Source organism: Triticum aestivum, chromosome 5A (genome assembly GCF_018294505.1).
Source record: "Triticum aestivum cultivar Chinese Spring chromosome 5A, IWGSC CS RefSeq v2.1, whole genome shotgun sequence".
NCBI classification, from domain to species: Eukaryota; Viridiplantae; Streptophyta; class Magnoliopsida; order Poales; family Poaceae; genus Triticum; species Triticum aestivum.
In genome coordinates this window covers 143987664-144002462 of record NC_057806.1, presented here as the reverse complement: position 1 = coordinate 144002462, position 14799 = coordinate 143987664, and the positions used below count along the sequence as shown (strand labels likewise).

At 47.5% G+C, this 14799-nt stretch overlaps 1 protein-coding gene across 1 annotated transcript; it reads left to right on the top strand.

The window, feature by feature from the left end:
* Window positions 1–11683: 11683 nt before the first annotated feature.
* On the top strand, window positions 11684–14473 carry LOC123102667 (uncharacterized). The gene has a single exon (XM_044524091.1). It carries the CDS (start codon window positions 11722–11724, stop codon window positions 14263–14265), a length of 2544 nt encoding a protein of 847 aa, XP_044380026.1. The 5' UTR covers window positions 11684–11721; the 3' UTR covers window positions 14266–14473.
* Window positions 14474–14799: the final 326 nt, after the last annotated feature.

Genomic DNA, 14799 nt, shown 5'->3' with positions numbered 1-14799 from the left:
TCCCACCGAGTTTGGCAAATTGTGTGTAACGGTTAGATTTTGTGTGGAGGCTATATATACCCCTCCACCCACTCTTCATTCGTGGAGAGAGCCATCAGAACATACCTACACTTCCAATACACATTTTCTGAGAGAGAACCACCTACACTTGTGTTGGGGTCAAGATATTCCATTCCAACCATATGAATCTTGATCTCTAGCATTCCCCAGGTTGCTTTCCACTCAAATCTTCCTTCCACCAAATCCAAATCCTGTGTGAGAGAGTTGAGTGTTGGGGAGACTATCATTTGAAGCACAAGAGCAAGGATTTCATCATCAACACACCATTTGTTACTTCTTGGAGAGTGGTGTCTCCTAGATTGGCTAGGTGTCACTTGGGAGACTCCGACAAGATTGTGGAGTTGAACCAAGGAGTTTGTAAGGGCAAGGAGACCGCCTACTTCGTGAAGATCTACCGCTAGTGAGGCAAGTCCTTCGTGGGCGACGGCCATGATGGAATAGACAAGGTTGCTTCTTCGTGGACCCTTCGTGGGTGGAGCCCTCCGTGGACTCGCGCAACCGTTACCCTCCGTGGGTTGAAGTCTCCATCAATGTGGATGTACGATAGCACCACCTATCGGAACCACGACAAAAACATCTGTCTCTCCAATTGCGTTTGAATCCTTCAAACTCTTCCCTTTACATTCCTGCAAGTTGCATGCTTTACTTTCTGCTGCTCATATACTCTTTTGCATGCTTGCTTGAATTGTGTGGAGATTGCTTGACTCGTGCTAAGATAGCTAAAATCTGCCAAGAACTAAAATTGGGAAAAGGCTAGATTTTTATTTGGTCAAGTAGTCTAATCACCCCCCTCTAGACATACTTTCGATCCTACAAGGCTTCATATCTCTCAACTCGGGTATTTGCTTGAAATATTTAATCTTCAACTCCTAGAACATCTCATATGGTCCATGACGTTCAAAACGTCTTTGAAGTCCCGATTCTAAGCCGTTTAAGCATGGTGCACTAAACTATCAAGTAGTCATCATATTGAGCTAGTCAAACGTTCATAACGTCTACATCTGCTCCTGCAATAGGTCTGTCACATAGCAGTGCATCAAGGACATAATTCTTCTGTGTAGCAATGAAGTTAATCCTCAGATCACAGATCCAATCCGCATCATAGCTACTAACATTTTTCAACATAGTTTTTTCTAGGAACACATATAAAACATAGGGAAGCAATAACACGAGCTATTGATCTACAACATAGATATGCAAATACTGTCAGGACTAAGTTCATGATAAATTAAAGTTCAATTAATCATATTACTTAAGAACTCCCACTTAGAAAGACATCCCTCTAATCTTCTAAGTGATTACGTGATCCAAATCAACTAAACCATAACCGATCATCACGTGAAATGGAGTAGCTTTCAATGGTGAACATCAATATGTTGATCATATCTACTATATGATTCACGCTCGACCTTTCGGTCTCAGTGTTTCGAGGCCATATCTACATATGCTAGGCTCGTCAAGTTTAACCTGAGTATTCTGCGTGTGCAAAACTGGCTTGCACCCGTTGTAGATGGACGTAGAGCTTATCACACCTGATCATCACGTGGTGTCTGGGCACGACGAACTTTGGCAACGGTGCATACTCAGGGAGAACACTTTTATCTTGAAATTTAGTGAGAGATCATCTTATAATGCTACCGTCAATCAAAGCAAGATAAGATGCATAAAAGATAAACATCACATGCAATCAATATAAGTGATATGATATGGCCATCATCATCTTGTGCTTGTGATCTCCATCTCCGAAGCACCGTCATGATCACCATCGTCACCGGCGCGACACCTTGATCACCATCGTAGCATCGTTGTCGTCTCACCAATCTTATGCTTCCACGACTATCGCTACCGCTTAGTGATAAAGTAAAGCATTACAGCGCAATTGCATTGCATACAATAAAGCGACAACCATATGGCTCCTGCCAGTTGCCGATAACTCGGTTACAAAACATGGTCATCTCATACAATAAAATTTAGCATCATGTCTTGACCATATCACATCACAACATGCCCTGCAAAAACAAGTTAGACGTCCTCTACTTTGTTGTTGCAAGTTTTACGTGGCTGCTACGGGCTTAAGCAAGAACCGTTCTTACCTACGCATCAAAACCACAATGATAGTTTGTCAAGTTGGTGCTGTTTTAACCTTCGCAAGGACCGAGCGTAGCCACACTTGGTTCAACTAAAGTTGGAGAAACTGACACCCGCCAGCCACCTGTGTGCAAAGCACGTCGGTAGAACCAGTATCGCATAAGCGTACGCGTAATGTCGGTCCGGGCCGCTTCATCCAACAATACTGCCGAACCAAAGTATGACATGCTAGTAAGCAGTATGACTTATATCGCCCACAACTCACTTGTGTTCTACTCGTGCACAACAGCAACGCATAAAACCTAGGCTCGGATGCCACTGTTGGGGAACGTAATAATTTCAAAAAAAATCCTATGCACACGCAAGATCATAGTGATGCATTGCAACGAGAGGGGAGAGTGTTGTCCACGTACCCTCGTAGACCGAAAGTGGAAGCGTTAGCACAACGCGGTTGATGTAGTCGTATGTCTTCACGGCCCGACCGATCAAGCACCGAAACTACGGCACCTCCGAGTTCTAGCACACGTTCAGCTCGATGACGATCCCCGGATCTGATGCAGCAGAATGTCGGGGAAGAGTTTCATCAGCACGACGGCGTGGTGACGATCTTGATGTTCTATTGTCGCAGGGCTTCGCCTAAGCACCACTACAATATTATCGAGGACTATGGTGGAGGGGGGCACCGCACACGGCTAAGAGATCAATGATCAACTGTTGTGTCTATGGGGTGCCCCCTGCCCCCATATATAAAGGAGCAAGGGAGGGAGGCGGCCGGCCTAGGAGGAGGGCGCTCCAAGGGGGGAGTCCTATTCCCACCGGGAGTAGGACTCCTCCTTCCCTTGTTGGAGTAGGAGAGAAGGAAAGAGGGGGAAAGGAACAAGGAAAAGTGAGCTGCACCCCTTGTCCAATTCGGACCAGAGGGGGGCGCGCGCCTCCTCCCTTTTGGCCTCTCTCCTCTATTCCCGTATGGCCCAATAAGGCCCATATACTCCCCGGCGAATTCCGTAACTCTCCGGTACTCCGAAAAATACCCGAATCACTCGGAACCTTTCCGATGTCCGAATATAGTCGTCCAATATATCGATCTTTACGTCTTGACCATTTCGAGACTCCTCGTCATGTCCCCGATCTCATCCGGGACTCCGAACTCCTTCGGTACATCAAAACTCATAAACTCATAATATAACTGTCATCGAAACCTTAAGCGTGCGGACCCTACGGGTTCGAGAACAATGTAGACATGACCGAGACACGTCTCCGGTCAATAACCAATAGCGGAACCTGGATGCTCATATTGGCTCCCACATATTCTATGAAGATCTTTATCGGTCAGACCACATAACAACATACGTTGTTCCCTTTGTCATCGGTATGTTACTTGCCTGAGATTCGATCGTCGGTATCTCAATACCTAGTTCAATCTCATTACCGGCAAGTCTCTTTACTCGTTCTGTAATACATCATCTTGCAACTAACTCATCAGTTGCAATGCTTGCAAGGCTTAAGTGATGTGCATTACCGAGAGGGCCCAGAGATACCTTTCCGACAATCGGAGTGACAAATCCTAATCTCGAAATACGCCAACCCAACAAGTACCTTCGGAGACACCTGTAAAGCACCTTTATAATCACCCAGTTACATTGTGATGTTTGGTAGCACACAAAGTGTTCCTCCGGTAAACGGGAGTTGCATAATCTCATAGTCATAGGAACATGTATAAGTCATGAAGAAAGCAATAGCAACAAACTAAATGATCAAGTGCTATGCTAACGGAATGGGTCAAGTCAATCACATCATTCTCCTAATGATGTGATCCCGTTAATCAAATGACAACTCATGTCTATGGTTAGGAAACATAACCATCTTTGATCAACGAGCTAGTCAAGTAGAGGCATACTAGTGACACTCTGTTTGTCTATGTATTCACACATGTATTATGTTTCCGGTTAATACAATTCTAGCATGAATAATAAACATTTATCATGATATAAGGAAATAAATAATAACTTTATTATTGCCTCTAGGGCATATTTCCTTCACCCGCGTGGTCAAGATGAGAATGGCTTGTATGTCTCTTGGTTTGTGTCCTCCACCGACCACACTAATGCACCATTTGTCACGTGTGTCATTTGTCAAGACAGAGCCCACAACCAAGGGCGATGCAGATTTCGCACCAGACAGTCCTCGCAACACAACTCAGTAGAATGTGATTGATTGTTTCCTCATGTTGAGCACAAAATGGGCAAGCATCTTAGTACGACCGTCTTCTCATGTCAAGTCTGTTGGATGTCCAACATATGTTCCCCAAAGCTATCCACATGAAGAGGCGGCACTACAGAGGGGCCTTGGATTTCCAAGTGAATTCCGCTATGGGTATGACCTCACGCTCAACAAACTTAGTGGCATAAGCTGATCTCAGCGAGAAGTCTCCATCCACAATGTATATGACCATTCACAAAACTTAGTGGCAAAAATATGCTTGTCTTTTGTTTACCTCGTAGAATGACTAGTTTTAGTACTTTGTTACCTAAACCAATTATCATGTCTTTTATGATTGTCATGATTTATCTATTTGCATTTTTGAATTAATTTCTATGAAAAATTTCTCAAATATTCAACATTTTATACCAAGAATGTGTATTGCAAGACTCATCTAGCGTCATAAGTTTTTGCTCCCTAACTGCTTCACAAGATTTCATTATCATTATTTCCCATAGATACACCGACTTTATTTAAAATGGTAGAAATATGGTTGTCGGATAAAGAGAGAAATGACTGAATGGACGAGGTATCTGTAATGGGGTCAGTACGGGTGCTTAAACATATGGAGATCGACCGCTTAAAGGTTTCTCCGAAATGTAAAACCACCATACCTGACCCTGAAACCAAGCAGGATGATGAAGCGAATGCCAAATATGATGGTCCGCTTATATCCCACTTGGTTGGTGAGGTTACAAAGGTTGGATTGGATGATGCAAGACCTGGGTCCATGTTTTGTGACTTCACGGTGTCTTTGCGGAAATCTAAATCGCACTCTTCTAAAAAGAAACAAAAAACGCCCAAGAAGGCAAAGAGTTCAACACAAACCCAAGTTTCCACATGAGAGGCATATTTTGAAATAGCAGAGGTCTCTCAAACTTGGCTAAACATAAACACATCAATGATTGTGTCCAGGAACATGGTTTGGATTTTGTGGCAATTTCCGAGGCTGGCAAGTGTGACTTTCGCCTGCATGTCCTCGATCATCTATCAGGTGGTTTCGAATACACATGGCATAGTCTACCAGCTCATGGAAGATCTAGAAGAATCCTTATTGGGATAAGGAAAATAACCATGGACTTGTTGGCTTTTTCGATTGGTGAATTTCATATAAAATTTCACCTGCTAAATAGAGCTGATAATTTTACATGGACTCTTGTCTCTGTCTATGGGGCTGCCCAAGATGAGCATAAATCTGCTTTCCTTCGGGAATTCATTAACCTGGCTAAGAATAACCCGTACCCAATGCTTATTGGAGGGGACTTTAACATTCTGAGGTACTAGGAAGAGAAAAATAATGACTGCTTCGACACTCATTGGCCTTTCCTATTCAATGTTGTGATAGACAGTTTGGATCTTTGGGAGGCCAGTATGTCGGGGCGTCAGATCACTTGGGCGAACAACCGATCTGTGCCGACATACAAGAAGGTCGATAGGTTACTAATGGATACAAAATGGGAACTAAACTTTCCTCCGGTAACTGTGCGAGCCCTAGAGCGTATTGATACGTCTCCAACTATCTATAATTTTTTATTGTTCCATGCTATTATATTATTTGTTTTGGATGTTTTATATGCATTAATATGCTATTTTATATTATTTTTGGGACTAACCTAGTAACCTAGAACCTAATGCCAGTTTCTGTTTTTTCCTTGTTTTTGAGCTACGCAGAAAAGGAATACCAAACGGAATCCAAGCGGAATAAAACTTTCGCGATGATTTTTCTTGGACCAGAAGACACCATGAGACTTGGAGTTCAAGTCAGAGGAGCCACGAGGCGGCCACAAGGGTGGAGGGCATGCCCCTGCCTTGTGACCCCCCCTGACTCCCCTGACCTAATTCTTTCACCTATATTCCCAAACCACCAGAGGTATCCACAAAAACACTTTTCCACCGCCGCAACCTTCTGTACCCGTGAGATCTCATCTAGGGGCCTTTACCGGCATCCTGTCGGAGGGGGATTCGATCGCGGAGGGCTTCTACATCAACTCTATTGCCCTTCCGATGAAGCGTGAGTAGTTTACCTCAGACTACGGGTCCATAGCTAGTAGCTAGATGGCTTCTTCTCTCTCTTTGATTCTCAATACCATGTTCTCCTCATTGTTCTTGGAGATCTATCCAATGTAATCTTCTTTTGCGGTGTGTTTGGTGAGATCCGATGAATTGGGGATTGATGATCAGCTTATCTATGAATATTATTTGAATCTTCTCTGAATTCTTATATGCATGATTTGAGATCTTTGTAATTCTCTTCAAACTATCGGTTTAGTTTGGCCAACTAGATTGGTTTTTCTTGCAATGGGAGAAGTGCTTAGCTTTGGGTTCAATCTTGAAGTGTCCTTTTCCAGTGACAGTAGGGTCAGCAAGGCACGTATTGTATTGTTGCCATCAAGGATAAAAAGATGGGGTTTTCATCATATTGCTTGAGTTAATTCCTCTACGTCATGTCATCTTACTTAACGCGTTACTCTGTTCTCCATGAACTTAATACTCTAGATGCAGGCAGAAGTCAGTCGATGTGTGGATTAATAGTAGTAGATGCATAATCGTTTCGGTCTACTTGACACAGACATGATACCTATATTTCATAATCATTGCCTTAGATATCGTCAGAACTTTGCGCTTTTCTATCAATTGCTCGACAGTAATTTGTTCACCCACCGTATTATTTGCTATCTTGAGAGAAGCCTCTAGTGAAACCTATGGCCCCCGGGTCTATTTTCCATCATATAAGTTTTCGATTTACTATTTTCCTCCATATTAGTTTCTGATCTACTATTTTGCAACCTTTTACTTTCTGATCTATAAACCAAAAATACCAAAATATTTACTTTATCGTTTGTTTAGTTTAATCTATCTCTATCAGATCTCACTTTTGCAAGTGACCGTGAAGGGATTGACAACCCCTTTATCACGTTGGGTGAAAGTTGTTTGATTATTTGTGCAGGTATTAGGTGATTTATGCGTTGTCTCCTACTGGATTGATACCTTGGTTCTCAAACTGAGGGAAATACTTATCTCTACTTTGCTGCATCACCCTTTCCTCTTTAAGGGAAAACCAACGCAAGCTCAAGAAGTAGCACGTATCAAGGCCTTACCGGATCATGCACCCATCATTCTAGATTCTAACTCTACAAACCCAGCCACCGGGCGCCCTTTCAAATTTGAATTGGGATGGCTGCATAGGGACGGATTCATAGACATAATCAAGGATGTTTGGGAGAGGCCCGCTGTAGGTCGTACACCTATTCAGCGATGGATCTTTAAAATAAAAGCCATGAGGTGACACCTCTATCGATGGGAAAAACACACCAACGGAATTTATAAAAAAGAAAAAGAAAGGCTTTGCACCATCGTTGTTGACCTCGACAAAATTACAGAGACGTGCACACTATCTCAGCAAGAGATTGAACTGAAAAATAAATCTAATGAGATGGTTGCCCGTCTACTGCGAGAAGAGGAGATCAAATACTACCAAAGATCCAAAGTTGATTTCATTTTGATGGGTGATAGTAATACAAGGTACTTCCAATTGGTCCAAATGGAACATAACAAAGCTCCAGGCTCTGATGGTTTCCCCGTAGAATTCTATCAGAATTTCTGGGATATCATCAAGTCTGGCCTTTTGGAGTTGTTCAATTGTTTTCATGCTGACCGACTTGACCTATTCAGACTTAATTTTGGAGAGATTGTCTTATTGCCGAAGATTAAGGAGGCCGAACGGATTCAATAGTTCAGACCCATATGCCTCCTTGATGTTAGCTTCAAGATTTTCAACAAAGTGGCGACGAATAGATTAAACTCGGTAGTTGACCATGTTGTCCAGCCATCTTAAACAACTTTCATGCAAGGAAGGAACATACTCGATGGCATAGTAATCCTGCATGAGACCATCCATGAGATGCACTGGAAAACACATGAGTGGAGTAGTATTCAAAATAGACTTTGAAAAAGCCTATGACAAGGTCAAATAGTCTTTCCTCCAACATGCCCTAAGGATGAAAGGCTTCTCCGATAAATGGCGTAAGTGGATCCAAATTTTTGTAATTGGAGGTAGCCATCAAAGTCAATGATGATGTCGGCCATTACTTTCAGACAAAAAAGGACTATGACAGGGTGACGCCATATCCCCAATGTTATTTAACATTGTGGCTGACATGTTGGCTATTCTGATTGAGCGCGTCCAGCAGGACAGCCAGATTACTGGAGTAGTGCCACATCTAGTGGATGGTGGTCTCTCTATTCTGCAATATGTCGATGACACAATTCTCTTTATGGAACATGACCTAGACAAGGCTAGAAACTTGAAAGTTCTGTTGTCAGCATTTGAGCAAATGTCAGGTGTTAAGATTAACTTCCATAAAAGTGAATTGTTCTGCTTTGGAGAAGCCGTTGAGGCATTGGCGATTATGCTGACCTTTTTGGTTGTGCACATGGACAATTCCTAATTAAATATTTGGGAATAGCAATTTATTATCGGTGTCTCACCATTGCGGAGTGGAAGCATGTAGAGGAGCGGCTAGAGAAACGCTTGAACGGCTGGAAAAGCAAATTGCTCTCAGTTGGAGACGATTGGTTTTAATAAACTCTGTCCTCACAAATATAGTCCTCTATATGCTTTCGTTCTTCCAGCTCCCAAAAGGGGTCTTGCAAAGACTGGACTATTTTAGGTCCAGGTTCTTTTGGCAAGGAGATGGTGAAAAAAATATAGGTTGGCCAAATGGAGTGTGATTTGTAGGCCGAAAGACCAGGGTGGCCTCGGTATTCATGAGCTGCAGGTCAAGAATGAGGCTCTACTTAGTAAATAGTTGTTCAAACTTCTTACTGAGGATGTTGTTTGGCAAACCAAGCTGCGCAATAAGTATATAGGCCAAAAGGCAGTGTCTCGGATATATTGGAAACCTGGAGACTCACACTTTTGGACCGGCCTAATGGCGACAAAGAAACATCTCTTTCACTTTGGATCTCTCCGATAAAGGACGGGTCGGAGATTCGTTTTTGGGAAGACATCTGGCTAGGCAATGCTAGTCTTCGAGAACAATACCCAGCATTATACAACATTGTGCACGATAAGAATAACTTTTGCACAAGTGCTCGGCTCATCCCCGCCAAATATTTCGTTCAGGCGGGATTTGATTGGCACCCAACTTATGTCATGGAATAAATTCTTGTCCCGTATGGATTCGATTAACCCGACACAAGGTCGTGATGTGTTTCGCTAGAACCTTACTACATCGGGGTCTTTCACAGTAAACTCTATGTATCATGCACTCACACATTCTGAGGTACCGATGAGTAATAACAAGAAAAATTGGAAAGAGAAGGTACCACTTAAAGTCAAAATATTCATGTGGTATCTCCGTAGGGGAGTTGTGCTAACAAAAGACAACCTCGCACGACGCAATTGGTCGAGAAGTAAGAAGTGTTGTTTTTGTACTCATGACGAGACAATTAAATACCTCTTTTTCATTGTAAGTTTGCGCGTTCTACGTGGTCAGCCATCCAAATAGCCTCAAATTTGTATCCGCCCACAAATGTTGCCAATATTTTCGGTCATTGACTGGACGGTATTTCAAATAGGTACATAACACTAATAATGGTGGGAGTGTATGCCTTTCTATGGTCGCTTTGGCTATGTAGAAACGATGTTGTTTTTAATGACAAAAATGCTTCTTCTTTGCTGGTTATATTTTGTTGTACGCACTCGCTTTGTACGTGGTGTACGCTACAACGAACGGAGTACCAACCGCTATTCAAGGCGGTGTGTACGCTGTTGGAGCAGGTGGCTATGGAGGTTTTTACCCAACATGGGTGGCAGCATAATCTTCGGATCGGTCCACCATCTCTTTCGACATAGGCATAGTGTCGGTCTATGGACTCTACTGTTGCCGAATTGTCGGTCTTTTATCTTTCAGTTTATCAGACTACTGGTATTTGGATGTGTGCATCCTAATTATGCAGAGGCTGGGTGATACTCTTAATGCTTTGTATCACTTTGATGCTACATTTTAAGATAATAAAAACGTCCTTTGTCAAAAAATTGCTTCACAAGATATTTGTACGAAATGTTCGAGCACGTTCATGAGGGGTCTTGATTTCTTGCAGGCCGAAGCAATGTGGTTTTTTCGCAAAGAAAGGAAAAGAAGAAGCAATGTGGTTTATATCATGCTCCGTGCCTCTCTGTTGCCATTGCCACTTTATGCTAAAAACATGTCACTCCTATTTTAGAGAGAAGAGTGTCATTAACCACCTCACTAAAACAAATTTGGCAATGCCACATTTCTTTTACGCCATACAGCTCGAGCATGCTCTAGAAATAATCGCTTGCCGGCCGAAGCAATATTGGAAATCGATCTTGCTCTCTACATCAGCCGGCCTCTCTTGATGAATGCTTTGTCTGGCTCAGGAATTGGTCGCTTCTAAGACCGGATAGATAGTGATCTTATCTGCTAACCGACCAAAAGAAAACGAGCTAGCCAAAAAGGGCGAAAAAGTTAGTAGCTAGGAAGGTTAGTTCTGTCGGAGTAATAATTATCAAGGATGTATACGACATAGACCCACCATTCATTTATCAATTTGGACTGAAGAACACCGTATGTTTCATCTCTGTTTCGGGGAATAATACCCATACGCATATGTATGATTGGAGTATGTGTGTGTGTAGCGTGCCGGGCGAGAGGTATCAAAGTTGTCAAGAATTCATGAATTAATTGACTTTGCCTAATCGCATGATTAATGTTAACCTAGTACTGCACTCCTTACGCATGATGAACGACACTTGCAAGCCAAGGTTTAGTCTAATCTGCGAGTGGACATCTCGATCTAGTCTCTAGATCATGCCATCATGGCTAGGTAGCTAGCATCGACTCGAAGTACGTACGATCGTTTGTACGAACGTATACGTCCGTGTGATCGACACGATCGATTGAGCTCACGACAAGGAAATTAATAGCGCGTCATGAATCCCATTCCCATGTGTATGATTCAAATTAGGCCGCTGACGGATGATCTCGCACAACGCTTGGTGTGCACAAGCAAGCAAGCAAGCAAGCGTGCGACGATCGAGCGGTGGACAGCACGCGCCGCGCTTGGATCGGTTCTCCTTGCTTCCACACCACCCCCAGACCCGCGGAGAACCGATCCCGTCCCTCCATCCCGTCCCATCCGTCGACCCCAACCGTGCAAACGCTCGCCACATCTGCACGCGCGCGCGCACCGTCTTCCTGATCCTCCCTTGCCTTCCGGACAAACACAACTCCCGCGCCCACGCAACCCAAGGAGTGACACCCCGTATCCCTCGTCCATGGCGGCCGGATGATGCATTCCACGCATATATATACGCACGCTATCAGGTATCTGTCACGTACCAGGTCAAGAACTCAAGAACAACGCCTCACATCCAGCATAGCATTGCATTGCATTGATCCAGTGTGTTGTATTAGCTGCCTGCTCGATCTTGGACACCGGTCGATGGACGGCGGCGGTGTCAGCTCCGACATTAGCCGGTCTGTGCGGGTGCTCATCGAGGGCCAGCCGAGCGCGGCGGGGGGGTTCTCCGCCACGCCGTTCGAGCCGCAGCTGTCGGATGACTCGCCCCCGCGCTCCAGCCTCGAGGGCGGCGGGTCGGCCAGCCTCGACGCGGCCGCCGCCTCGTGCAGCGAGCGAGTCGACGGCGGTGGGGCGGCGGCGGAGGGGCCCGAGCGGAGGCTCACGCTGCTGGCGCTGCGGCTGGCGATCCTGGAGAAGGCGGCCAGCGGGCTGGGCGCGCTGGGGTTCATCTGGGCCACCGTCGTCCTCCTCGGCGGCTTCGCCATCACCCTCGGCAAGGACGACTTCTGGTCCGTCACCATCATCCTCCTCATCGAGGGCGCACGCATCTTCAGCCGCAGCCACGAGCTCGAGTGGCAGCACCAGGCCACCTGGTCGCTCTCCGCTGCCGGCCGCTCCAGCTTCCGCCTCGTCGCCCGCTCCTTCCGCTTCGTCTTCGGCCTCGACGGCCGCGGCGGCAGCCCCAAGAATATGGATGCCTCGTCGTCTAAATGGAGCTGGAGATTGAAGAGTTGGGGCTTCCTGTCGAGGCACGTCGGGAGGGCCTTCTACTGGCTGCAGCTAGCGTCCGCCACGGCCTGCGTCACGCTGTCGGCGGTGCGGCTCGTCAGGCAGGACTTCGGCGAAGCGGAGGACGCGCGGACTAACCGGCGATCGGCGCTGGACATCTTCTACGGGCTCGCGCTGGCGGAGGCGCTTCTCTTCCTCGCGGAGAAGGCGGTGTGGGAGTGGGAGGTGAGCCACGGCCGTCTGCTCGAGCGCGTCGCGAGCGAGTGCCACCTCGCTGGCGCACCGGGGCTCCTCGCCATCCGCCGCTTCTTCTACGACGCATACTCTCGGTGCGTCGACGGGAGCATATTCGACGGCCTCCGCATGGACCTCGTCTCCTTCGCCGAGGAGCTCCTCGTGGAGGGCTCGCACGACGAGCAGCGGATCGGCGTCGGCATCCTCGTCAACGTCGCCGGGAGCCCACGGCTCGGTGACGCGGCGCTGCATCGGGTCGGCACGTCAGCGGCAGTCATGGAGCGGTTGGTGGAGATGCTCGGCTGGAAGGGCGCGGCGGAGGCCGGGGCGAGAGCGTCCGCGGCACTCGTCGTGTCCAAGCTCGCCAGCAAGAAGCGGAACGCGCTCAGGGTCGCCGGCGTTCCAGGCGCCATCGAGTCCGTGTCGTCGCTGCTCTATGCCGCGGACGAGGAGTGCAACCTACTCGGCCTCCTCATCATCAAGAGGCTCGCACAAGACCACGACAACTGCAGCAAAATCGGCAACGCCCGGGGCCTCCTCGACAAGATCATCGACTTCTCCAGCATCGGCGCAGCCGGCGCACCATCCACGGTTATCACCCAATCGCGCGCTAAAGCAGTGAAGCGGTCGCTGCAGGTGATCAGGATGCTCGCCGACACGACCGGGAGCACAGGGAGACAGCTGCGGCGAGAGGTGGCGGAGATCGTGTTCACGGTCAGCAACATCCGCGCCGTGCTGCAGCACGCCACCAGCCACCTGGAGCTGCAGCGCCTCAGCGCCGAGGTGCTCACCCGGCTAGCCATGGACAAGGACGCGCGTGAGAAGATCGGCGGCACCGGCAGTGTCATCTCGCTCCTCCTCGCCATGTTCTTCCGGCAAGGCATCACTGACGAGGGTGACGCCGTGCGCGTCGAGGCCGGCGAGGCGCTCGCCATGCTGGCGCTCGACAGCCCGCACAACTGCGAGAGGATACTCAACGCCGCCCCCGCCGTTGTCGACCGCCTCGTGGAGGCGCTGAGTGACAACGCCGTCGGGGTCGGCGCGGCAAGGATCCTCACCAACCTGTGCGCGTACACCGGCGGCGAGCGGTTCCCGGAGGTTCGCGCCGTCACGTCCGGCGCCGCCACGGTGCTGCGCAACATCATGGCCAAGAAGTCGAAGCTGCTGGAGGTGTCGCTGGGCCTCGCGGCGCAGGCAATGAGGCTCATGGGGCCTCATGAGCTGGCCCGCCACCTCGCCCGCGCCGGCGTCAGCGAGGTGGACCTGGTGAACAGGCTGGTGCACGTGCTGACGAGGTACAGCAGCCCTTCGATCAAGGTGCCGCGGATCAGACGGTTCACGGTGGAGTTCCTGATCGGGATGCTGAGGATGGACTCGTCGTTCGCGGAGCTGATGGCGGCGGCGGGGATGGGGCGGGAGCTGCGGCGCGTGGCGGAGACGACGTCGGAGCTGGAGTGCTTCCACGTGTTCTCCGGCAGCGCCGGGGTGAGCCGGCACGCGGTGAGCCTCTGCGCGCTCGTCAGCGAGGCACGGGAGCTCATGGACATGGACTTCCGCAGCCAGTAGCCGAACTCCACGTGTGTTATCCGTTGCGTATGTATCAACGTGAGCTGAAGACCAAGATTGTCGTGTGTGCATATTTCGTTTGCCAAAATTCACACCGATTGATGATTATAAATTTGGAACTGGCTATGTCTGAGTAAGAAAGAAGAAAAAAACTGAAAAATAAGAATGTGCACAAATCCCAATGTAAGATCTCACGAATATAGTACTAAATACAAGTCGACTGGGTTTTAGGAAGACTGCTATAAATTTGAAACCGGCTATGTCTCAGGCGACTTTTTTTAGGTCGGCCACTTTTTCTTTACTCCACCGTGTAGCCTCATATTCTGTCTTATAGATTAGAGAAAAATGTCCTAATAGATTTATGTGGAAGGTTAAGACCCCAGAGTTAAACAGTGCCCCCAAGCAATGCCTATTTCTGCCCTTCACCCAAACAAGTTGTGGTGCAACGACAAGCTGCAACGGCAGGGCTGGAGCAATGGCTATTTCTACCCTCTCTGCCTCGGGAGCTTAGAGTGCTCGGTGCACCTGTCCTGG